Source organism: Sphaerodactylus townsendi, linkage group LG02 (genome assembly GCF_021028975.2).
Source record: "Sphaerodactylus townsendi isolate TG3544 linkage group LG02, MPM_Stown_v2.3, whole genome shotgun sequence".
NCBI classification, from domain to species: Eukaryota; Metazoa; Chordata; class Lepidosauria; order Squamata; family Sphaerodactylidae; genus Sphaerodactylus; species Sphaerodactylus townsendi.
The window spans coordinates 81,656,051-81,681,777 of NC_059426.1; the positions used below are offsets into that span (position 1 = coordinate 81,656,051).

The following is a 25,727-nucleotide window of genomic DNA, read 5'->3' on the forward strand; positions in this document are numbered from 1 at the left end:
TGGCCAGCTAATGGGGGGAATTTCTGAGGCAAGCTGCACATTTTTTGAAGATAGAAGGCACCAGACTTTCAAGGTGGCTCCAAGAGGCCCTGATAATGTACCCAAGCCCGAGGTGACTTTGCTTCTGGAGTGTGGGGAGTTGAGAGGAGGTTCTGAGAACTCAGCCCTGAGCTGTCATGTACAGGAGCAGGGAAACAAAATAAGCCTTTTGGGGCCCCATAGGTGAACCCCTAGAAGCAAAGGTCTACAAACCTGGTGCTGGCCACCAGGAGGCCCTCTGGAGACACCCTGAAAGTCTGGTGCCTCTATCTTCAAAATGGCCAGCCTGCCCTACACTCAAGAAATTCCCATTGGCTACAATGGAGCAAAATCACTGCAAACAAAGAATCTTGGGCAAATTTCTTGGGATGCCTGGAAGGGATACATTTTAAAGCTAGTGACACCAAATTTTTCAGAGTATCATATGTTAACTATTCTTATGATGCCACCCAAGTTTGGTGAAGATATGTTCAGGGGGACCAAAGTTATGGTTCCTCAAATGGGTAACCCCCCATCTCCTGTTAGCTCCATTGAAAACAATGAGGATGAGGGCACCCCTTTGGGGGTCATAACTTCTGCCCTGAACCAAACATCACAAATTTGGGTGGCATCATCAGGATAGTCTCTGGATGGTACCCTGAAATTTTGAATTTATATATAAAACCTGCAGGCAGCCGGAACGTGAAAAAACACTTTAAAAATTAAAAATCACACAAACGACCCTGAAATGTTGGCGCCCCCCCACGTGACCAAATGGGGGCGCCCGGGGACAAAGGGTACCCCCTGTCCCTAGGCAGGAACGCCACTGGGCTAGATCAATAATTTCCAAACAGGGGTCAAGTTTTTAAGCTCAACATTACCAGAAAAATGCATTCTCAGCTGCCATGTTTGCTAGACTTGGTCAATACCCTAGAAATTCAGTAAAACTCGGATTCAGATTTATTCAGGCATAAGATTATCTGCATGCCTGAATAAGACAAATAACACTTTCTGATTTTTTTGTATTTTTGGTGTTTTTGCATTTTGGCCTGCAGAGAGAGCATTTGTAAAGCTAGTGGCACCACAATTTCAGGGAATCATCCAGAGACTGTCCTGATGACACCACCCAAGCTTGGTAAAGTTTGGTTTAGGGATGCCAATGTTATGGACCACCAAAGGGGGTGCCCCATCCCCCATTGTTTCCAATGGAAGATAACAGGAGATCCATAACTTTGCCCCCCCAAACCAAACTTCACCAAACTTGAGTGGTATCATCAGGACCATCTCTGGATTACACCCTGAAATTGTGGTGCCACTAGTTTTAAAAATGCACTTCTGACAGGAACCCCAAGAAATTTGCCCAAATCCTCTGCTTTGCAGTGGCTTGACTCCAGGATCCTTGTGGCAATTGTAGCCAGATGGACAATTTCTCTGTGTGTAAGTAGGCTGCACATTTTTTGAAGATAGAGGCACCAGACTTTCAAGGTGGCTCCAGGAGGCCCTCCTGGTAATAGCATCAGGCTTGGTGAACTTTGCTTCTGGGGGGGTTGATTTTATGGGCCCACAAAAGGCTTATTTTGTTTCGCTGCTCCTGCATATGAAGACTGGCTGAGTTCTCTCAGAACTCTCTCAACGCACCCCCTCCTACCACCCCCCAAAGCAAAGTTCACCAAGACTGGATGTTATTACCAGGAGGGCCTCCTGGAGCCACCTTGAAAGTCTGGTGCCTCTACCTTGAAAAATGTGAAGCCTACTTACACACTCAGAAATTCCCCATTGGCTACAATGGAGCCACTGCAGAGCACAGAATCTGCCAGGCTCTTCAGCAAGTTCTATGGTGGGGAAAAAAGCTTTTCTCACCATAGACTTCAATGGGGCTTGCTGTTATGCCCAGCTGGCTCTGTGGTAGAGGTTTCAATGGGGGCACTCTGGTGGGGTTCTTGCTCTGGGTAGGGGCACTTATTTCCTGCAGGGCTGCTGGTGTGAGTTTTCTGAAAGGAACCAGCCAACTTTGCTAAAGTTTGCTTGGGAGAGGCAAATGCTGTGGGCACCCGATTGAAGGTGAACCTGATGCCGACAGCATTTGCCTCTCCCAAGCAAACATTAGCAAAGTTGGCTGGTTCCTGAAACCCTAAATTGTGGTGCCACTAGCTTTACAAATGCACCCCCTGCAGGCCGAAATGCGAAAAAACACCAAAAAATACCCCCCAAAAGTCTGAATACCTTGCATTCAGATTTGTTCATATTTGGGCAGGACATATTTGGCCAATTTTGGCCCGAATATGCCTTAATTATCCCAGATTTGGGCCAAAGCCGGTATTTGTTGCACCCAAATCTCCAAGCCTAATGCTCGCCTCTAACAACAGAATGGGGCCTGACCCAATTCCCACATTCTAAAAGTTGTCTGCCAAAAGTGTTTAAACCTATCAAAAATAGAGGTAATCTTCTTAAGGATACATGCCCTTCCAACCAAATTCACAGCACCCAGGAAGATCAAACTAATATTAGGATCAGATGGAGCTGCATACACAACTATTCCATGATCTACTGGTAAACTGGCAACTGAGTTGGAACAGATCTTTGTTAATAGCAAAGAAGCATGCAGAAACATCACATATAAAAGTCAAATTCCTACACATTTGTGAATCCCTTTTAGGAGACATCATATTGAACCCACAAGCCTCCAGAGAGGGTCCATCTTAACTTGTTCTCTACCTCTGCAGCGAAAAGGGAGCTACCTTCAATTCTATTTAATAGTTTGAAAAGTACATTTAAAAAAAAAATAGCATAACTAATCTATCATGGAAGCAATGCAATATAGATGTTACCACCACATATATGTTCTCTTTTGCAGTGTTGCTCTCCCAATAAGTGTATCTCACCTGAGTTTAGCTTTGGCATCACTGAAGCTCTCTGATACAAAATAAACAGGTTGGTAGGTCTGATCTTGATAGGGCTGCACAGCAGTAGCATCAGGGTCAAAGTCCCGCAGCTCTGGCTCATCTGACAAAGAATGCTGTATAAAGCAAAAAGAAAGGCCTTGCAGGAAAATCTGCCCTATGACCATGGTGACAAAAGACAGCACATATGCCTTAATGTAGCGAGCAGGACAGTCTAGTGGAATATTTTATGACTTACTATTAGCTCCCCATAGGAAGAGAGGAGCCCAGCTCCATAAGCTTTGATGATTCCATTCTGTTTGCAGAGACCAAACTCCACTGTGAACCAGTAAAGCTGGAAAGGGGAAAAATTACATATAGATTCACTCACACACAAAATCAAACAAACAAATCAGTTACTTTAAAAACATGTTGGTGTTGTTAAGCTCATACAAATCAAGAAAGATTTCATCTGCAACTAAACTAGACAACCAGAGGCTTACTGGGGGAAATGCACCCAGGGACAACACCTGCCCCAGGCACTCCCAATGCTCAGGTGTGGGGCTCAGGGTGGTGCTCAGGGACGGCTCAGATGGGCAGCGCAGCGGTATGTTGGCTCCTGGGCTGACTTGCTGCCACACCGCCCATCTGAGCCCCCTGCCTCCCTGCAGGCTGCCTCCTGCCCTCCCCAAGTCTTGGGGAGGGCAGAAGCCAACCTGCAGGGAGGCAGGGGAGCAGGGTGCCACAGTGGGTGGCCCAGGAGCCAGCCTGCCACCACGGTGCCCATCTGAGTTGCATCCGAACCTTGCCCCTGAGGGCCTGAGTAGGGAAGGAGGTGGCTTGGAAGGGTGCTGAAGCAGCAGTCCGACTCCTTTAGGTGACTCCTCCGCACCAACCCAGCTCTTCTGAGCCAGCTCAATGCAGGGGAGGAAAGGAGTGGGGTGATTTTGCGGGGGGGGGGGCATGCCATTGCGACCAGAGTCATTTGACATACACCCCGTCCCTATGGGCAGTATGCCCCTGGGTGGAACCAGATAGTCTGTCCCTGTCTAAGACATCAAGGGATGGTGAACCTCTTAAAACAGAGCTCAGGCCTGTATATTTGTCCTCCTCTGTTATCTGATCTTGTCAGGTTTAGCTACAAGTCATTTATCTTTTTCTACAATTTTCTGCTTTACTAATGTTCCTTCCATGTGGGGCTTGGAGATCTGATAGAATTACAACTACAAAGATCAGTTCTCCTGGAAGAAATGGCTTCTTGGGGGTAAACTCTTTGGTATTATATTACAATGAGATCCCTCCCCTTCCCATACTCAACCCTCCTCAAGCCATGCTCCTAAATATCCTGCAATTCCCGACCCAGAGCTGGCAGCTCTATTCACCAGGCATTTTATTAAAACAGTTGAACTTGATAAATATTTGGATTTAGTGGAAGAAACAGATTTTCATGTGTGGGTGTATGTATGTATGTATGTATGTATGTATGTATGTATGTATGTATGTATGTATGTATGTATGTATGTATGTATGTATGTATGTATGTATGTGTGTATGTAAAATAACCCTTACAGTTGCAAGTTTTTCAATCTCTTCATCTGTTGCTCCCAAGGATGCGAGTCCAATGTCCTAGGAGCAAAAGAAAGACTGCAGTATATAAATAACAAACTTAGAAGGCTGAGGTAGCGAAATGAGAAGCAGCTATGGAAGTGGGATTTTTCTTTCCCTGAACCCCCCCCCCCCAAGTATTTTTTTCCTATGCCAACAAATGTCTTATTTTTAATATGGAACTGTAAATAGTTGAAAGTGTCTTGATTACTGTGGCTTGTTACCTCACCTTGGTGGTGATAGGAGACTTCACCTGACAAATAACAGCAAACTTGGACCTACTCCTATTTGATATGAATGCAGTTTGTTATTTCAGAAGACAAGTAAGTGGAACAGAAAGAAACAAATGTGCTCTCTTACTTTTTGAGACAGCAGTGCCAAGGAGGAGGTAACTACATCAGGATTGTCTTCCAGTTTGTCGCTCAGATTAGCGTGACCAGAAGCTGTATGTCTCAAACTGCTTTTTCAGGCAACTATTTTAAGGTCTGTCCACTAAAATGCCTACATTTTACTTCTGACCAGTAAAATTGGTTGAAGGGCCCCCCCCCCCGAAATGATGGTTTGTAAACATTTGAGTGACAGTGTGGTGTTGTGGGGTTTCTGGGCTGCATGGCCATTTCCTGTAGCATTTTATCCTGATGTTTTGCCTGCATCTATGGCTGGCACAGATGCAGGTGAAACATCAGGAGAAAATGCTACTGGAACACAGCCATACAGCCTGGAAATCCCACAACACCCCAATGATTCTGGCCATGAAAGCCTTCAGCAATACATTTGAGTGACAGGTTCTCATTAAGAGTCAAACTAAGGCTTAATATTGTGGTGGTAGAAAGTGCCATCAAAGCACAGTCAATTTATGATGATGCCATAGGGTTTTCAAGGCAAAAGGCATTCAGAGATGGTTTGCCACTGATTAACTCTGCATAGTGATGGTCTTCCATTCAAATACTAACATGGGTTGACCCTGCTTAGCTTCTGAAAAATCTGGTGAGATCGGGCTAGCCTGGGCTACCCAGTCAAAATAATGCACAACAATCTTATTCCATGGGGTGCTGTGTGGTTTCCGGGCTGTATGGCCACGTTCTAGCAGCATTCTCTCCTGACATTTCGCCTGCATCTATGGCTGGCATCTTCAGAGGATCTCCGTGTCATACAGCCCGGAAACCACACAGCATTCCAGAGATTCCGGCAGTGAAAGCCTTCGACAATACAATCTTATTCCATTCCCCAAATCCTGTCATCTCACTTTTTATTTCTATGTTCTTGCTGTTTCCATTCATATGCCCCAAAAAATTAAATTTTAAAAAAAATTAAAAAGCCCACACAACAATCATTATACTAATTCAGTCACAGGTAGGCATTTTGCTTTCGATTACACTTCAACATAATAATTGTTCTTGAAGATTTGTAGGGCTGTTTTTAAGTACCAAGTAGCTTGAAGCAATGAGCTAAAAAGTTTCAACAAACATTTTAACCATTTGCGAAGGTTCCTCAGGTATCATTTATTTGCTTGTTGGTTTACAGCATTTTTAGCTACTTTCTTTCCAAACTGTAGCAATAGCTTGATATTCATTTCACACATAATTACATTGGGGGTGGGGGGAGTGGGGAGAGAGGTGGTAAGTTTGGCTGCAAGAGAAAATTAGGTTTTCTAGCATTTTAAACTACTCATATAAGCAATACGACATCAGAAAACCTCACAGATGATGTAGTGGCAAATTTTATTAGTGGGACATTCTGGAGATGCATCAATCCATGCTTGTGGAAGTACTAAGTAGCAAGAAGAGGAATAATTTATGTAGCCAGTTCAAAGTGTATAAATCTATGTCTACCATATCTGTCTACCGTTTTGTCTCCCTTCACCATTCAGACTTCTCATGTTTGCATCTCTGACTAACTTGTTTCCAAAAATGTGTCATTAGGAAACATCAGAAATAGAACATTCTTTGTGCACACATGTTCAGCTTCTTAATGCTTCAGACTTACTTTTCTCTTTAACAGAATTAAATGCTTTCAGTTCAAGGAGTGTCACATCTGGCTCACCTGGGAGAATTGTGCAAATGTTTTGTCTGCCAGCATTGGTACATGTCCCAGAAGTTCATGACAGCAATCCCTTGCATGGGAGAGAAGGAGAATTGATCAGTCATTGTATTTGAAGCAGCGGGCCAGAGGCTAAATACCTCATGTTCAATGATATGCCATAGAAAGGTAAGCATAATGACTTTGTGCAGTAGTACTCACGGCTCTGGGGAGTGCATGGGAGAGGATGCATGGCGGATATACTGTGTGCACTGAAATACCCTGAAGGCCAAGCTGGCTAGGAAGTCACGAGCTGAGAGCAGTCCAGCCACAGGTCGGAGCTGAAACCCAGTTCTCTCTGAAATCATTGAAACCATCATTTGTAATTGTCTGCATCATTTCAGCCACATTTCATGAAGAAGTATAATTGGTCTCATTCAGCAGAAATACATAAAAATAATTTCACATGCGAATTTTGTGTTTTCTGAGTTTCTCCCTAAACATCCTGGTTATTTGTTTGCACTCCTGAACCAAATGCAGGTTTCTATCTTGCCAACAACAACAGTCAGAGACACAGGCCCCTTCCGCACACGCAAAATAATGCATTTTCAAACCACTTTCACAATTGTTTGCAAGTGGATTTTGCTATTCCGCACAGCTTCAAAGAGCACTGAAAAAGTTTGGAAGTGCATTATTCTGCATGTGCAGAATGAGCCAGAGACACAGAAAAAGACTAGCCCATCTTCTTGGATGGGGCAGGTGGCCAGGCAGAGTGTCAAAGACTGGGGGGAGGTGAGCAGTTCATTGACCATAGGGTAGGTGGGTGGAAGTAAGAATAGGGAGAGTTTGGATGAGGTAGGGGAAAGACATGGAAGCAAAGACAATGGGAGGCAGGCCAATTATGAGACAAGTTCGTTGGTAAAACAGAACAGTAAGGGTGGTGGGGTAGAACAGCAAGGATGGGTCTGGTGAGGGAGAGGGGAGGAAGGAAGGAAGGAAAGCAAGGGGAGGTGGCACCAAGGAATTCTCCAGGATATTCCCCACAGACAGCATTAACTTTTTCTTGTCGAACAACATCCTTTATAGAGGTCCTCTTTACAGATGGACATCCAATATGTATCTTCCTGTGAAATTTCTGAGAAGCATAGCAAGTAAAAAATGCTAATAGTAACATCAGTATTACGACATAAGCCAGATCAGCAAAATTATCAAATTACTTCCTAAGGCTGGCATTTTTTTTTAGAACTACAACTAAAGAGGGGGAAACTGACATTCCTTTTCTATAGTTTTCACTAACAGGCCCGTAGATGCTCCTGGCTTGAAAAAGTGATAGAAAACTTGCCTTTTAGGAATTGGGAGACATCTTCCAGTTGAGGAATGTTATTTTCACTGTAACCACTGTATCTCTCCAGTAAATGGAAGGCATCCAGGTGTTCTTTACAGGCATGAGTAGGATACAGACTCTTCAATGTACTGTACACCTCCTTCCTTTACAATGATAGATAAAGATCAGAGAGGAGCATCACAATTTCCAACCAAGCTCTGTAAACTCATGCCAACTATCTCCAATTCATTTATTGTTCTAGCAGATTACTTTTATTGGCCTTAAAAACAGAGAATCACAATATTCAGTGGAAAATTCTCATATCAGGAAAAAATTTCCTCTAGTACAAAATATGTATGCCATGCAGGTGATAATCATGATAAAAGAGATATAGAAGTGCCTCCTATGAAACACGGCGCTTAGCTCAGTAGCCAGATCATTTTTTGTGACAGGATCTGCCTCCTATCTACCAAAGGTTAGTGAGCTCTCCAACCTGCTACAGTAGTTATGGAGCAGCAGTTCAGGGCATGACTCATTAATTATCTATGCTGTTCTTAGTTAATTAGATGGGATTTTTAAAAGCTCTTGGAGTAGAATATGTTGATTGTTATTATGATGCCCACACAGGTTTCAATATTAGAATAAGAAATGAGAGGTGGATGGAGGGAATCTGACTTTAAAGGTGACTTAAGTCTTTGTGAGGCTCAGAAGCATGTGAGTAACCAAAGCCTACAAGCATGTAAGCAGACTACAAAATTAGAGGGGTGGAAATAACCAAAACTCATGTAATGCATCTCCTTGGCCACAGACAGAACCAACCATAATCTATCTAGCAATGCACAAATAGAAAGCAAAAACACAATTAGGACATTTGGTCATAGAACAAATATTTTTAAAGGCAGAGGCCCTGTATTATTCAATCAGTCAATTAATACCCCACGCCCTCTCCCCACAAGGGACTTGGGTGGCTTACAATCTTTAAAAATACATTTAAAATACAATAAATACAAATAAAATGGAAATAAAAGCAACACATAGAACAATAAAGCACATTATAATATCAACTACAAAACTTGCATGGAAAATAAAACAAGCTCTCTCATTCATAACTTTACCCAAAGGCTGCACAATACAAAGCGGCCTTACACCAGTGGCAAAGCTGGCAAGATTTTTTCCCCTGAAAGAAGCAAATAAAACCTTTTTTCCTCCCCTTCTCGAGCACTAACTTCACTGTAAGCAGTATAAACACCATGCAATAGATGATCAAGAATTGATGGTAATCATATTTTCTCTTTTGTATTTGTAGGAACTATCATTTCTTTACTTTATTCCAGTTAAAAATGTATCTTTATTATGTCTCCTGGAATTAGTGAAGAGCACATTGCAGTTACATTGCAGTGACCCTAACAAAAGGGGTCTTAAAAAAAACCCTAATACAATTGGGGAGGGATTCCTTCCAGAATTTATATATTGGTAAGAGCAAGAGTGATGGGAAAGAACATGTGCCGAAATGTAATCAAGAATCTACAAAAATGCTTTATTTCAACTTTGGTTCCAGGGAACTGGATGGATACAGCCACACTTACCAGGTATTGATTTCTTCTGCTGTGTATTCCACACGTGGAATTGGGTCACCTCTATGTGAGGAATACAATCAAAAAGAGCAAGGAAAGGAATTCAAAGAATAATGTAGAAAGTATTAATGGCCATCTCTGTGATGTATAACTATATTCAGTCGTCCAGTCATACCTGACACAGAGGTGGAATCCGCACAGGCCAAAAATAATATCTGCAGGGTGTTATAAAAACTGTGGTTGGGTTGGGTTGGGTTAGGGTCACTAAACCAATCCTGGGTTGGAAGCACTCCCACACGAACACAACAGCCACTTTACTTCCCTCCCTTCCACCCATTCACTTTAGGTTCTGTGCCATTCACGTGTCAGGGAGAATTCACGTGCCCACTATTCTGTGCAAGGCACCCAGCATGTTGTGGGCAGGTTCTCTGAGCACCTGACAGTGTACAAAGTCCCCCAAGCACATTTTCTCCCTGTGGGACCAACAAGTATGACTGCCATATAGATCTACAGCCACAAATTTATTATTGCCTGGCCATTGCATAGAGGTCCCTTTTTCTTTTCTTTTTTTCTTTTGTGTGCTGCACATGCACAACTACACAGGTGCAGCCTATTGAATTGCAGGACGATTGACATGGCTGCAGGGATTCATTTCTGTATGCCTTTGCAGTTACGCATGTATTGCAGGAAATGCAAAAAAGGAGAAATATCTCTGTACGAAGGCATGAAAGCAAGCTGGATTATTTCCATTGGCTCCAATCACTGCTGAACAGATAAAGGGCATGCATACAAACAGAAGAAAGGAAAATGGGTTCCTTCGTAAATTCTGCAACCCATTATGCATATCCTGTGCGGATTCCACCAGAGTCACAGAGCCATTAAGTGTCTGTTAGACAGGACAAGAAGAAATAAATAAGGTCATAATATTCAAAATTGCAAAGCTGCTGTATGAATGAAGGGCTAGACCATACCTAATAGATAGGACTTTAGTTCAAACTGCAGGCAGCTCATATCCTGTCTATTCTATGTCCTATGACATAGCTGTTCAGGCCAAAGCCAATTTTTGCAAGTTACTTTAAAATGCAAGTTTCTTTTCCTCAAAATGACAGAAATAAATTTGAAAACCTAGCAGCTGCATGAATTAAATACAGAGCAATAAACAATAATAGGATTGCAAGCTCTACTTTTAACACATAATACAATTAACCCACGTCATTCAGATTATACAGTTTATGTAAAGAGCAATTGATGTGGATTAGCAACTCTTACAACACTTCCACTACATTGAGTGTTAAAAAGTGATAAAAGGATGGGCATTTCCCCTCATGAAAAGAATGCCACAAATACTGGAGGGGCCAAGAATAATGCTAGTATTAACAAAAGAGGAAACTCAACAGGTTTTGCTACTTTGAAGCAGAAGAGGCATACAATCACTAGGGGGCAATCTTGAAAAAGCAGAATCTTTTACTGGCCCTTACCTCAAAAATACTCTGTGGAAATAAAAATGCGGGGTGAATGGAAAATCAAACCTGCTAAAGATAATCAAAATAGAAAGCATCCTATTCTCTGCAATACAAGCTCGGTCCATCTCTAGCACTGGCTGCTTTTAAAAGTAAACATAGCATGGTAAAAATCATGACTTCATTGTGATGTCAAATTTAATGTCTAAGTTCATCTAATTCCAAGTGGGTAAATTATACTATTGGGCATCTGGGGCTGTGCTGCTGATTATCTCCAGGATCTCAGCAGGATTCAGGCCTTGGTTTAAAAAGCCACACAGTGATTTGCACATGTGTTATGAGGCTACGGTGGCTACTGAACAATCAAGACTTCTGAACAAATTGCCCACAAAACTCAAAGAAACTTCAGAAATAGTTACAAGTTGAAGCTCTCAAAGAGCTCTGAAAAAAAGGGAGAAATTCCAGATGTATGTAGAACTGCATAGTCAGCTTTGACTTGTGTCTACATTTCTTTGGACAATACATTATGTTACTGAGGCAACTACTGTTCATGGCCAGTTGTCTGGTATCTACCATTGTGCACAAATATAAAACAATTTATATAGTTCAAAAAGCATTAACCCTTCTTCTCATATAAGGTGACCCATGGTGTTGCTATAGTGCACACCACTAACTTGAATAAATGAAGAACATTCATAAGAAAGTATATAGGAAAAAAAGTAAAATGAATGTAGAAAGCATATTTTAATTTTAAATCACAAATGCAAATGTTGACTAATGAATTTTTGGTAATATAAAAAGACATAGGTAATTTAGATTTCTTTTTCATTCCTTCATTGTCAAACTTTACCATAAAGTTTGGGTTCCTATGATTCTGAGAGGAGGAACAAACAATTTTGCAGGATTTTTATGACATTTACCAAAAGTATAACATTTCAGATCAGCAATATCTGTTTCTGGTAATGGCCACATGCACAAATCTATCCAGTGCAATGGGCAAAGAAGGTATCCTAAATACAGTTGATACGGCTACCTGCAATGATTTCTGCACTCATGTCTTTGGATGTTGTTTCCTTTTGGGAATTCCTAACTCCCCTGCTAGGACAGTGCGCTACACACTATCTTCCCAACATTCACAATTGCCATTTTCTGTGAATAGAGCGACACAAACGTTTTCCAGTTCCAGTAAGTACAATCAGAAACCCAGGTTTGTTGCAGGTATGTATTTGTATATATTCATGTTTGAAAATATGTGTGTTGCTTGTTCATAAAAGATGGCAATCATATTCATTTTGGAAGACTGAACACAGGGCCCAAAATTTAGTGGCTGGAAAGCGCTCTTACATATGTTGAATTGCCTCCTTTATGAATAATTGCGATAGATCTATGGAATTAGCAGCCATGGAGTATTGAAAACATGAAGCAACAGAGTGAAAGGGAAGAACCAACAGAGCAACAGGGCAAAACATGGAGCAGAGAGATAAGTAAGTGTATGCATGGAGTTCTGAGCAGGTGATGCTATGCAGCGCAGCAAGTCTTACTGCTTATAGTGGAAGGCAATTTCTGCTATCATTTTCCTTCGTTGCCGATATACTGGGTCAGAGAATCCCTTGGAGGAAAGAACAGAGCAAGAATGTTACTGCACATTTTTGCACTGAGCAGTTTTACTAATGGCAACGTACTATTCTTGTGATAGGTCTTTCATGGCAGAGAAGCAAGTTTATATTCACTGGCTGATGCTTTCTTGTAATAGTCTCTCTCCCATTATTTGTACCCAGAGCTAATGTGCCCCTCAAGACAATACAAGATTCTGTACTTCCTTTTGAGAAGCCCACGTTTAACTGCATTTATGGAACTTTAAACTGGTGAACATGTAATGTTCCTAGAAGTCTGCAGACTGATGAATGTTTTTTGCAATGTAAATAAATGAAAGCTTTTTCTCAAGTCTGATTCAAAGAATAGTAATTCAAGCTATTCCACAAGGAAGCTGCTAAAAATCGGGCCACAGAAGAAGTATTCTTAGATGAAGAGGATTTGGGACTGCAGACTTGCTCACTCACTGGGTGATCCAGATCCAGATCAGGGTCGAACTTAGTAACCAAATGGTGACATCTATCCAGCTCAGAGATTTTTCTTGGAAACCAATGAACTGTAATCCAATAAAAGAGAGAAAGGAAATCAGGTGATTGTAGAAAAGAGCCTTCATTCAACAATCACTCTATGATCTTAATACAGATTATTTTGCAACTTGTATTTACTTTTTCAGTTTCCAAGGTAGTTCCTAAAATATTCTTTGAAATGAGATGTGTGTACTCTGGATTCATCTGCTACCATTTGTTTTGAATAACGTCAGTGTCAGTGTAACACTTTATATAGATGTTTCTGAGTAACTGGAAAGCCCTCCGTATATCACACATTCAAAGTTTTGACAAATATTTGTTCTCTAGGATAAATATGAATACAACGCCCATTCATTGCAGCTTTGCCATCTATCATCTTCCTTCGTTCTCTGATCTATTTTTTTCTTACTACTTGGGAGATGGGGTACATAATGGTAAGATGGATAGTTGTGTGGCTTAAAAGGGGGTGAGAGTTATTGAGTGAACATAGTTGTTAAATGGATTATTTGTTTAAAACACTTTTGAATAGTCTAATAAAATTTAAGTTTAAAAAGTAATATAAAAACGGAAAAGATTAAATTGAATAAAATATTTTTGTTTATTGATTTAGGAACTTCATATGCTCCAGAAATCTGCTAGTCTACATGATATAGTAGGAGGAAGATAGTTGCAGTTCATGTTATCTTTGAGGAATTTAAGAATCAATTACTTTTGAAAGGGAAAATAAGAAATCACAGTTTTCAGAAGAGATCCATATTTTCATTATACTAAGATTCCTACTCTAAATTGAAATACAACATGGCATTGAGATATTTGCAGCTCTTGTGAGAAAACCAGATAGTCTAAACATAGCAATTGATGAAGTGGGTCTAATTTCTACAGGAAATCATGCAGTAAATTTGGGTGATTTTTTCCAAAGTACACATTGTAATACTGAGTATGAGCCAAGTAAAATAATCCTACAATTGAAGTGTAACTTTGAAGGAAGATGTAAGATGTACTTTAAACAAATGAGAAATTAAGGGACAATAAACTGATTGTAAACTATCAGTTTTTTTCACTTACTCTTGCAATTTCTTGAACATAGATCTCATACCTTCCTTCAGAGTTGGATTTCTACTATGGGGACACCTTCTTCAGAAGACTATAAAATTGGGCTCCTTTGTCCAATTCATTTGAAACATGAGTGGGTTTTAAGGACTACATTCTCTGAAATGTTGATGCCACTCTGGAAATCCAAGTTTATTTTTCCATTGGAACCAATGAGATAGATATATCTGAAAATGAATCTTTTCCCAAAATGAATTTGCAAAAGTGTATAAACAATTGTGAAACTTCATGAAAGCAATCATAATTCCTTTTCTGAAATTACAAAATGAAAGGAAAATGATGATTTCTGAAATGCACACTCCCAAGGCATACTGCTCCAAGTTTCTCTAGCACTAAGGCCTGGATCGGGATTTTTACTTGCAACATTTTTCCTGTATAGAGATCATATGCATGTAGAAAAAAAACCAAGCATGAAGTCCCTCTCAAATTAGTGTTTGTAACTGGGAGACAAATTCCTTACACTTGTCTTCTTTTGTGCTCCTTACATCTTCTGAAACCCTTTTCAGAGTACTGATGAGTGTGCTCAGATCACAGCTGCGCAGTTCACAACGCACAAAGTATTCCAGATCCATAGCTCCCACTCTAGCTCCCTCTCGTAATTTCTTGCTGGGCCTTGTTTCAAGATGATGAATTTTGGCTTCAAATGTCTTTTAACAGAGAAAACGGTTAAGGAAAAAATTAAATAAAATAATAGAATGGACATTTCAACAACAGGTTTGTTATACAGTCAACAGACTAACAGTCCAATCCAGTTAGTGGAAGTGGTTGGAGACAGTGCTGATGCTGCACCACCCTGCCATCTCCAGAGGGCTTTCCAGAGGTGCAGGGATGGAAAAAATTATTGAGGTGTATAGGGATTTTCTACTCTTATTTGAACTGTATTTACTTTGGTATTCTTCATTCTGTTAAGCCAGCATTGTGTAGTGAAGAGTGGTGGACTCCAATCTGGACAACCAGGTTCCATTCCTTAGTACTACGCATAAAGCCTGTTTGGGTTAGTCACAGTTCTTTGGAACTCTCTCAGCCCTACCAACATCGTAGTGTGACTGTTGTAGGGAGAGGAAGGGATTGTGATTGTAAACTGCTTTGAGACTCCTTAAGGTTGAGAAAAGTGGGGTATAAAAACCACCTCTTCTTCTACATATCTTATATCTTGGAGGTAAGTGATGGGCAGGATATTTAAATAAATAAGTGTTCAGTAAGACTTTGTTGATATAATGGGATTACCCAGTATCAGTTTTAAGTGAGAGCTTGGTAATAAGAAGCCTCTGAATTGGCCAAGTTAAGTACAGCATAGTTTCCAAGAGCCTCACCTTCTTGCCTGATGTTGTCTGCTCATTGTTTTACAACTCATTTGGCTTCTTTGCCCTTTTCTCTTCTGCCGTGTTTGTCTAGTGCTGGCATCTCACATTAATTTTTTCTGGCTGTGTCCCCAACTTGGAGAAGATTTATTGTAATGCCAAAATCATAGGATAGGTTTTCCTAAACTGTGGTCGGCCTTCATGCTCAAGTGATTCCTCAGCTTCCCTGTATAGCCTCTCCTATTGGTAGACTGCTACTATTGATAGCCAGTTCATCTTAAGGTTTAGCTTGACTTTACTATTCTTTGTGATTCTATCCTTATGTACCAGATACTAGGGCGTCCATAGAATGACATTACATTATTGCCTAATTCTTTCTAGGAAAAAAAGTTGGTTGGCTCTGGCACAAAATTCCTTATAGACATTCCAATCTTTTTCTTGATATACTGAAAACTGATGCTTACCTACCATTTCTAGCTGAGTTAAAGTAGTTTCTCTTGAGCAATTCAGTAAGGGAAAGGCTGCAATTTTTACTCAATCAGAAACAGATAGACAAAAGGGAACAAAGGCAATGGCACCAACAAACTCAATTTAGTCCTATGTTTTCTAATGCATCTCTATAATGTTGCCCCCTAAAACAATCAATACCTTAGCATTAATCTGACAGATCTGATTGCATTACCTTTACTTCAGCTGTATATAATGTAAAATAGCCAAGTGAAGCCAGCCTCTCTACAGCCTGTTTTATCATGAGGCAAATGTCATTACACCCGTCTGTTTTCATATCTTGTACCTGCAGTGCCGGAGGGGCCAGGGAAATGAATCTCTCACTGTGGAAGCCTAACATGTTTTGGTGTTTGTTTTTCTTTAGCTCTCTTCATGATAAACCAAGAGAGCTTATTCGTATAAATCACATGGATGTCATTTGGAAGAGAAGTCGTTCTCATGCAGTCTCATCAATTAGTTTCACTTTTGATGAGTATTAATATTATTAAAGTAGCTGAAAAATAGTGTTACCCACTTCTTTTACTGAGGAACACATTCAGAAATATTTAGAATCCTTTAACATGAATATCAGCAACTGATTTCACCACATGGAGCTCCTGAGATTTTCTGAGGGGTTTCTTTTGTGCCAGTCAGGGGAACGGCAACTGATTCTCTCCTCCTTTAGATTACCTCCATTATTAGCTTAGGGGCATTTCTAATCGAGTGACTGTTAAGGGAGAAACTCAGTGGCTGTTAATCTAATTTTCTACTTGTTCTGTTAAAATTTTGTACCCACTTTAATATCATTCTCATAATTCTTTCTGGGCCATTATGCTAAGGACATTCAGTAATTCAAATACAGTTACCTAATGGCCTATAGCCACTTGGAAGTATACTTCTTCCTCTCTCTCCCCAGGCTGGAAGAATCTGTTCTAGTCTGTGCCTAGAGATTTTACCACTTTTGATGATCAGACTTCTTGTTCTTAAAAAACAACAACCACTCTGTACCCACTTTAATGTCATTCTCATAATACTTTCAGGGCCATTATGTTGAGGGCATTCTGTAATTCAGCCACAGCTACCTAATAGCTTGTGGCCACCTGGAGGCAGTGGCACAGTGCCTGGAGGCATGGTCCTTCCTCTCCCCACAAGGCAGGAAGTATCTGGTCTGGTCTGTGCCTACAGCTTTTACCACTTTTTTGTAAACATACTTCCAGTTCTTTAAAAAAACTGTTTCTGGTATGGGTTCATTCATAACATAATTGTATTAATTTTGTAATGCTATAACAATTTGCACCTGGGTTTTTGCATCAATCATATAGAATGGTGTACTATCATGTAACATGGCACAAGTCTATAAAATGCTACAAAATATTATGAAGAAACAAATCTTGTATCTCAGCAGTGAAAAGTTGTTTTGTGTTTACATTCAGTAACATCTGGTATGGTTTTCAAAGCAAGAGACTAACAGAGGTGGTTTGCCATTGCCTTCCTCTGCATTGCAAACCTGCTATTCCTTGATGTTCTCCCATCCAAGTACTAGCCAGGACCAACCTTGTTTAGTTTCTGAGATCTGACATGATCAGGGCAGCCTGGGCCATCCATGTCATGGCAACAGTGAAAGTTGGAAAGACAAGAGGTCTTATAGCAAATGTGTCCAAACAAAACAGGATGATGCCAGTATCCTTGTCTAGTTCCCTCTAAATTAAAAGAAGAAATTGATTCTGGTGATTTTGGTTCTACATTAATAATTCATCATAAGGGAGAGCTGGAACTGCTTCCAGCTTAAATTCAACTGTCAGAGAACTGTCAGATTTAAAGACTGAATGGACTGTTGTTTTTCACCCAATAGTGTCCCTCTAGTTGAACCAAAAAGGCAACATCACACTGCTCACCTCAAAAACTTTAAGTGCCCGTGATGGCAATGAAGTCTTGGCTCCTTTGAGGGTGAACAGAAGGTTCAATATGGCCATCCCATCCTTCTCTTCAAATACAATGGTTTCAGTTGACTCAGTAGTCTCAGATGCAGAAGCAGCAGCCACAGCAGCTGCAGCAGCCGCAGCTTCTCTCTCCTTTCTGGCATCTTCAATGAGGCTTTGTCTTCTGCCAATGAACTGTGGTGACTGGGATAAGGAGAAGAAGAGTTTTGTCACACACTTTCATCTATCATTAAGAGTTCTCAACGCAGGTTACAGACACCTCCTCCCCCACCCCCCACAATAGGCACCTTGTGAAGTAGGTAAAGCTGAGAGAATTCTGAGAAACTGTGATTAGCTCAAGAGGTCACCCAGCAGACTTCATGTGGAAGAGTAAAGAAACAAACCTGGTTAACCAGAGTCCGTCGCTCATGTGGAGGAGTGGGGAATCAAACCTGGTTCTCCAGATTAGATATCATTACTCTTAACTGCTAAAGCACACTACACCACATAGGAAGAAAAATAGCCTTCATCTACAAGAGTCAATGAAACGTTTCTTCATCCTTTTCATTTTTACTATGTAGAAACTAAGGAGAGCTTTGGAGGGAGAAGCAGCCTGGCACAACTGGTTCCAGGTTTTGATAGACCCTGGGATAAGAGTGCCTTTGTTCCCCTCCTCTGCCCACCAGTTACTGTCTCTCTCCACTCACACCACCCTGCCTACCTGCTTGCATTCTCCCTACCACCACACATTTATTCTTCCCCTGCCCATCTGTGCATTTGCCAGCCCTCCCATTGCGTACCACACCCTTGGGCAGTGTGTGCAATTGGGAACATTCCTGCTAGGAGCATCATTGCTGTTAACTTTTTGCACACTCTTTCCCTAATAGTACAGGGCAGTGCCTGTAGATGGTAGTGTGGCTAGTGTGAGGATGGGTAGCAGAAGAGGCAAGTGGTGGGGAGAGGGGCATCTGCCCTACCTCAGGGTATGCTGACATCAGTCCTGAGCCCAGTTCAGTTACACAAGACCTAAAAAGCCTCTCAATGTTCCAGGCCTCATCAGTTTGCGTTTAAGAGTTCCTTCTTCTTTTTCTCTTAATTAATTTACAAAATCATGTCTTTCTGCTCACCTGGTGAGTCTACTGAATAAGTAGAGAGCCCTACTAGTCTGGGTGGTCCCATTGTTTGACTTTTATTATCCCTACAGGAACTCTGTGATTTATTGCTCAGATACTGAAAAGAGGTTGGGGGGGGGGGATTTGGTCCTGAGCATCTCTCAGCAACTGGCTTGAATTACAAAATAATACAAAGTCTAATACAAATACTACTGTCTATGCTGCTTTAGGAACCAACATCACTGAAAAGAAAATAAATAAATGGCAAGAGCAGCAATCATCTTCTGCAGCAAGCAGAAAGGGAGTGCTGGGTAGGCTTTGGCAGCTTTGCTACTAAAATAGGGGCGGGGCGGTGATAATATGTTCCACTAGAACCATACCTGCATGATTCTGTAACAGAGTAGAAGTCTACACATAAAAAGCAATAATAAATACTGCTTTAAGTACATTAGACAAGGTGATACTCATCTGTGTTTCTATGAAATGTCTCTATAGCAACTCTAATAGTTTAGAATTGGATACTGGGTATGTTTATGTGGAAGTAAATAATGACAACTGTGGAGTAATAATATTGATAAGTATGTTAAATGTTTTACATAAATAAAGAAGTATGTTAAATTTTTACATAAAGAACTTTGTTTCGAAGCAATACATCAAAGTTAATTGTCAAATGCATGCCCTTGTAAGGTAGTTCTGTTCTAAGTGTGTATTTAGCATTTTACATACTTTGAACAAGGCATGATAAGCTGAAATGTCAGCCACAAACATAATCAGCCACTGACCCCACCACTGTTCTACAGGTCGCTGCTATTCAAGGGAAAGGATGAAATTAAACATGGATTTAAAGAGGGTGTATTTTATTTTGCTTTCGTCTTCTTGGAGGACTGCCTGAAAATGTCTTTCATTTGTTTAGTTAAGTTCGACTTTTTTATTGCCTTTGCAATTCTGAAAGAGACAAAATAGTAAATGATTTTTAAGATACGATAGAAGAGAGACATTACTGTCTCATTGTATACTCTCATTTCTTTCAGCTGGTCTCCAGTCATGTGGGGTCTTGGAAAACACAAATAACTGCAAAAATTGTGGCAGATATGACAGTCAGATAGATGTACACCCCAAGAGCAACAAAACCCATTTCATACCGCCTTCGATATTCTGGCTAAAACTTCTTTCTCAAAGTACTAGCTCAAATTCTCCAGAATGTGGACATTATACAATTACCCGAATAAATGAATTAAGGAACAAAGGCTATAAATTTAGCTTAAATTTTACACATTGTATCCTTGAACTGTAATCTGCCCTGGGCCCAAGGCATGAGAAAAAAAGAAGGGGGAAAAAACCAAGATGAAACCATATAAAGATCATGTCATTTGAATTCAGGAATATTCAGAATTCACCAATAAATGCCATATCCAGAATTTTTCTTAATCCAAATTTTGTAATTCCAATATTTGAAATAATACTGGATATTTGGAATCTGTAGATCCTTATGCAAAGCAGGTAGGGCTGCCTGAGAAATTAAAGTGAAATATATTCTCAAGACAACCTGTTATCAACAGTGGTGGGGGTAGAATGATGAATGTTTCCTGCTTAATATTCTCATGATTTTCCTAGGAACTGAGTGACAACAAACTTGTGACTGATGTCTGTACACACTTATGGAATCCCAGCAGAAAGCATATTCACATTGGTCCTTTTCAACTGAAATGCAGGCATAGCCGCTTTAAATTCGTCCTGGTGTCCCCAGACCATTTGCTGCTTAGTAAAACTTCACATGCTGAAATATGCCCTCATGTTTCCTTCCAAGTATTCCATCCTACATTTGACTCCTTTAAAATATATATTTAAAATATATATTTATTTTATATTCAGGAGTAAGATTTAGGATTGGAAGATTAATAGATTAATTGAATTGTAAATTATTTAGGAAATTTCGTGTTTTTAGGTCCCTTCTGGCATGTATGTTAGGCTAAGGTTTGTTGAACAGAATTCTAATTCAAGGTTCTGAATGCTCAGATTGCAGTCACTGTCTGATGCCTGGGCATCACTGCTTGGCAATTGTAGTTTTACTGTGTATTTACACAACTGCTCAGCTCGTTAGGGTTGGCACAGGCAGCAGGGAATTTGTGAGAAGGCTGACAAAATACTTTAAAAAGTAGTGTGCCTTGTTTTTAGGGGCTACATAATTGATTGTAAAGTAATTACAAACAATTAGAAATTCATTTTTAAAATCCAAATTCTAAATTTGAATGTTTATGCTGGTGCACACTCTGAAAATGAATGTATAAATTAAAACAGTTAAAATAATTTACGGAACAAAAATAACTGTTTTTGCATGTCCTATCTTTGGAGAGAGAAGGCAGCCTGTTCATAAGGAGTGTTGTGTGCAACATCCCCAAAAGGTATGGAGTCAATGGAGATTTGTCTATGGGTATAAACAAAAGGAGCATTAGAGATGCTTTCTCAGGCAGACACCCTGAATCCTGATGCTCATCTCTCTGGAGAAAGGGCCATTTTGTTACCAGGTTCTAACAGCTTCTAACAGTGTCATGGCTTTTGTGGTACCATCAAGTTGCAAACAATTTACAGTAACCCCATGGGATTTTCAAGGCAAGAGACATTCAGAGCTGGTTTGCCACTGCCTGACTCTACATAGTGACCCTCAATATCCTTGGTGGACTCTCATCCAGTGGTGGGATTAAAATAATTCAACAACCGGTTGTTTACAAGCACCATTTTAACAACCGGTTCTGCCGAAGCTGCTGAATCCCACCACTGCTCTCATCCAAATAATAACTGAGGCCAACCGTGCTTAACTTCCAAGATCTGAAAAGATTGGAGTGACTCACAGCCATCCAGGTTAGGGCTTATGGCTGTTTCACCCTGTGATTATTTTTTTTTGGTAGCCACAGAACTGGGTAACCTATAGTTTTTAAAATACATCTTCAAAAATGAAGGGCATCATCCAACGTCTTTTGTGCTTCCATTGATGTTGAGGGCATGATACTTTTTATGTTGGAGGCAGATAAGTACTAATGCAAATCAACTCAAAAATGATAAGCAGCATCAAAAATTCAGTGTGAGGAAAATCCATTCCTTTAAAAATATTCCCTACTCACTAAGGAATGTAAATCAAGACAGCTGCAACACAAACAGCCTGAAACTGGTACCATTGTACTTCGCTAATAATAAAAAAAAAAACCTTCCTTTCAAGGTAACACTTTATTAAAGGTCATATGTTGGCCATTTGGGGACCACAGACCTTTACAGGTTATTATACATAATTACATCCCTACATCTGGTCCCTTTTCGGTGCAGAAGAAACCATATTCATATCCTTCAAGTTAAAAAAAATCCGTTTTTATCCAATTGCATTGGAAATGTTCCAGTAATTTTAGTGGATTCACTTCTGCACAAAGGCTGTGGTCTGTAAGGCAATCCATCTGGAATGTTTGCATTTCATTTGATTACTGTTCCAATCAACTTGAAGAAAAGACTCATTTTATACTTTTCCTGCATGGTGGTAGCTGTGCAAAAAATCAGGCATGACTCTCCTAACACCACCATTCACCTCCTTGTTTTAGCCTTGGGAGCTGTAATTTGTAGCATGATTGTTTCAGCTTGAAAGGGTCTGTGGAACCATTATTGGGCACAGGATTGTCTTGCTGCAAGGAACTTACTTCATCGTTTAGAGAAGATGAAGTAAGAACAGACAGTACATTAGAATACTGTGGATTCTGGAAGTTACCCCATTCACCCAACACTGACACAGTGGAAGAAGCCTGTCTGGATAGGCTTCACTCGCCTCCACAAAATGCCACAGAAGGGAGAAAGGGAACAAGGGAAAGATCTGTGATCCTTGTACCCATGGCTGCAGATCCCACCCACTATCTCTTAGCCTAAACAACTCCAGAGGATTGTTGCAAATGTAAACTGGTCACCCCCTGGAACTTCTTGGAAGAGAGTAGGATATGTGATGGGCAAATACATTTGGCTGCTCACTGAAATACATTTCAGGTAATCTGATATGTCTTGACTTCACTCCATGTTTCTTTTCATAGCAGTAAAAAAAGGGGAGGGGATCTCTCAAGCCTTACATTTAAAAAATATATAATTTTGATCAAAGAGTAGGAAGAGATGAAGTGTGGATGAAACACAAACTTCTCACTACCTCAACTCAAACTTACAAGCCTCTTCGTACTAAAGGACAGTTCTAAAACAATCTGCCTCAAATAATTCTGGTGTTGTTTTTCTTTGTTTAGATTTTGTAAACAAAAAAAAGGCTGCTTTTTATTTTTTAGGAAAGCAGAAAAATAGAGACGGATTGAAGTATTTCTACATTTGAAGACTAGGATGCTTATGAAAATTAAACCTCATTTGTTGAATTATACCCAAACTGTTAAGATACGACATGTATTTGTCAAATACAACATGTATTTGATTTTTATTTGAATATAAAAAACAATATTCTTTTCAATTTATGTCTTGCTATTTGGGCCAGCAACCTTATTTTGAAAGTAAATTTCTGTCACAATTGCAAACTGCACTCATAGCTCCGATTATAAAAAGCTGCTTGGGATCTATCAATTTTACTTTTTTCCCTGGAATAGCGAATGTCAGGGATGTATCACAAATTATTTTGGGGATTCATATCAATTTCAGAAGCAGTTTGCCCTGTGTTCTCACTTGGGTAAGAAAAAAAATCGAAAGCCGTCTTATCTCCAAGATGGGGGTTTTGGTTTGTGCTGGATGTGGATACCTAGGGTATATCACATTCAGCATTTATGTTCATGTAAGATCATCAATCCAGAACAGAAATTCTCCCCCTCTCAGCAGCATGGAGTAATTTTTCTGACAACTTTTTGAAATCTATGAAAATATTCTAGAGTAAGCAACTTAGACCAGTGGTCAGGCTCAGGCAAGCCTGTGAATTACTTGATTTCTATACACTAGATAAGACATGAACACAGGAGAACTGACTGCTGAATATATGAACTGAAACCGCTAAAAAGCTTTTGTTGCAATGTTTTTTTCTCTTATGGGCCATTCACATATGTAAGCACTTAATTGAAGTAGTACATGTGTGAATCAACCCAGTTGACATATGTGAAAAACAAGGAAGCCAAAAGCTGAAAAGATTACAGGATCACATCCAGCAAACAAGATGACGAAGGGATGGCAACCAGTGATCATGCATTACCAATCTGGCTTGCAGAGACTGCAAAACTTCTAATCAATCCATTTCTGATAGACATGAAGTTTTCATATGATTCCCTCCCCGCATTTTGTCACTGCATATTTGCTTTATGCAAAATCCTGATAGAAATAAGATATGAGAATTCCCAAGTCACAGAGGGAAATATAAACAGATCACAGTATTGCACAGCAACATTTTTAACGAGTTCATCTGCATTCCTACTGTCTCGTGGATTTAGTTCAAAAAGGGCACTGGTTTCTACTGCACTGAATAGAATACTATGCAATCCTATGAAGAGTTACTCCAGTTTAAACCCAGTTTCACTGACAGACAGTTTCACTGAATGTCAGACATTAATGCAATGTGACACAGAAACTCCGCTTTAGTCAATTACAGCAATAAATAATCCCTTTCCCTTTACTCAAGTTTGAGCCTAACTCTTATTATTTTGTCTTAGGCTGTTGATTTCATTCTGCATATTTGCCACTCTGTTATATTTCCTTTTCACATTATACCTTTGCCTTTAGAACTGGGAGCTGAATTGTTATTGTATACTGGGATACTTTTAGAACCATATCCAGCACATTTTTAACTTCAGATTTAGTCTGGCTTCTTTAATGGAATGATGCTCTGGAAATAAAGGAAGAACTCTCGTCTGCCTGTCTGGTTAAATGTGACTAGATTGGAAGGGGTGAGGGTCCTTTCTTACCAGAATAGCCTCAGCTTGCTTGGAGTCCAGCTCTGATACTGCCCGCCGGAAGCCTCTGGCTGAAGAACTGGAAATGTTTGGGGTTGGCATCCTTGCTGGTGCACTGGATCAGCTATCAGCATTGCTTTCCCTTCTCCTTCTGGTTTTTATAGGGCCAGTCATACGTCAGAGACCCTTTGCTTTCTCCCTCTGCCCACCTCCTCCCCCCACCTTCAGCCTGAGGGAGAGAAAAGGGAAGGGAGAGAAAATGCAGAGGAAAGAAGCGCTTATGTCCTATTAAATCTAATTGCTGCAGAGAATGCAGGCACCCAGCTTCAGCAAAGCCACTGCTGGCTCTTATCCTGCACCCAAAACTATTTGCTAGACTAAATATTTGGTTTGAATTTTATTGCAGCTCACAGTTCTACTTTGCATGATCTCCTGCCTATGACTCTACACATTCAATGAAGGCATTTTAACACCAACTGACAAGCAGACAAAAAGAGAACACAAATGAGTTTGGCTTTGATAAAGAAAATAGGACCTAAGGCCTGTAACTGGATACAGAGTAAAGATTTCCTTGGGAGTGATGAAACATTGGCTTGAAATGCTGGCTTTCTGGAACACTACACAGCCTGCTTCTGATCATCCACAGACAATGTTCCATGTCTTGGTGTTTCTCCGTCTCCCAACTCCTTGCCTGACACAGTGTAAGATAATGTCATTACCATTGCTCCAGTTACTGATAGTTATTTGAAGTGAGGTGCGGTGAGGTGAGGCAATACACAACCATTCATACCTTGTAACAACATGGACATTAGAAGGAAGTGAGGAGAAAAAGACCCTGAGTCTATTCATAAATGGTGCCTGGAGACATCCCCTTCTCTGGGCACCCCCACCCCTAAGCCTCTCATG

The 25,727-nt window shown here is 40.3% G+C and overlaps 1 protein-coding gene across 2 annotated transcripts in view; it reads right to left on the reverse strand.

Moving 5' to 3' along the window:
• The window catches only part of TH (tyrosine hydroxylase), a 30,492-nt gene extending 5,551 nt beyond the window's left edge, over positions 1–24,941 (reverse strand). Inside the window, exons 1-12 of one of the 2 annotated variants that reach the window (XM_048483266.1) lie at positions 24,834–24,941; positions 17,792–18,019; positions 14,570–14,756; positions 12,940–13,028; positions 12,421–12,488; positions 9,432–9,482; positions 7,864–8,009; positions 6,744–6,879; positions 6,546–6,615; positions 4,467–4,523; positions 3,157–3,252; positions 2,901–3,034 (exon numbers count right to left, since the gene is read on the reverse strand). In XM_048483266.1, the coding sequence (XP_048339223.1) occupies positions 2,901–3,034; positions 3,157–3,252; positions 4,467–4,523; positions 6,546–6,615; positions 6,744–6,879; positions 7,864–8,009; positions 9,432–9,482; positions 12,421–12,488; positions 12,940–13,028; positions 14,570–14,756; positions 17,792–18,019; positions 24,834–24,923 (1,352 nt within the window). In that variant the 5' untranslated portion in view covers positions 24,924–24,941. The remainder of the gene's footprint in view (positions 1–2,900; positions 3,035–3,156; positions 3,253–4,466; positions 4,524–6,545; positions 6,616–6,743; positions 6,880–7,863; positions 8,010–9,431; positions 9,483–12,420; positions 12,489–12,939; positions 13,029–14,569; positions 14,757–17,791; positions 18,020–24,833) is intronic. The other variant, XM_048483267.1, reaches the window with a different exon arrangement.
• Between the last annotated feature and the right edge of the window lie 786 nt (positions 24,942–25,727).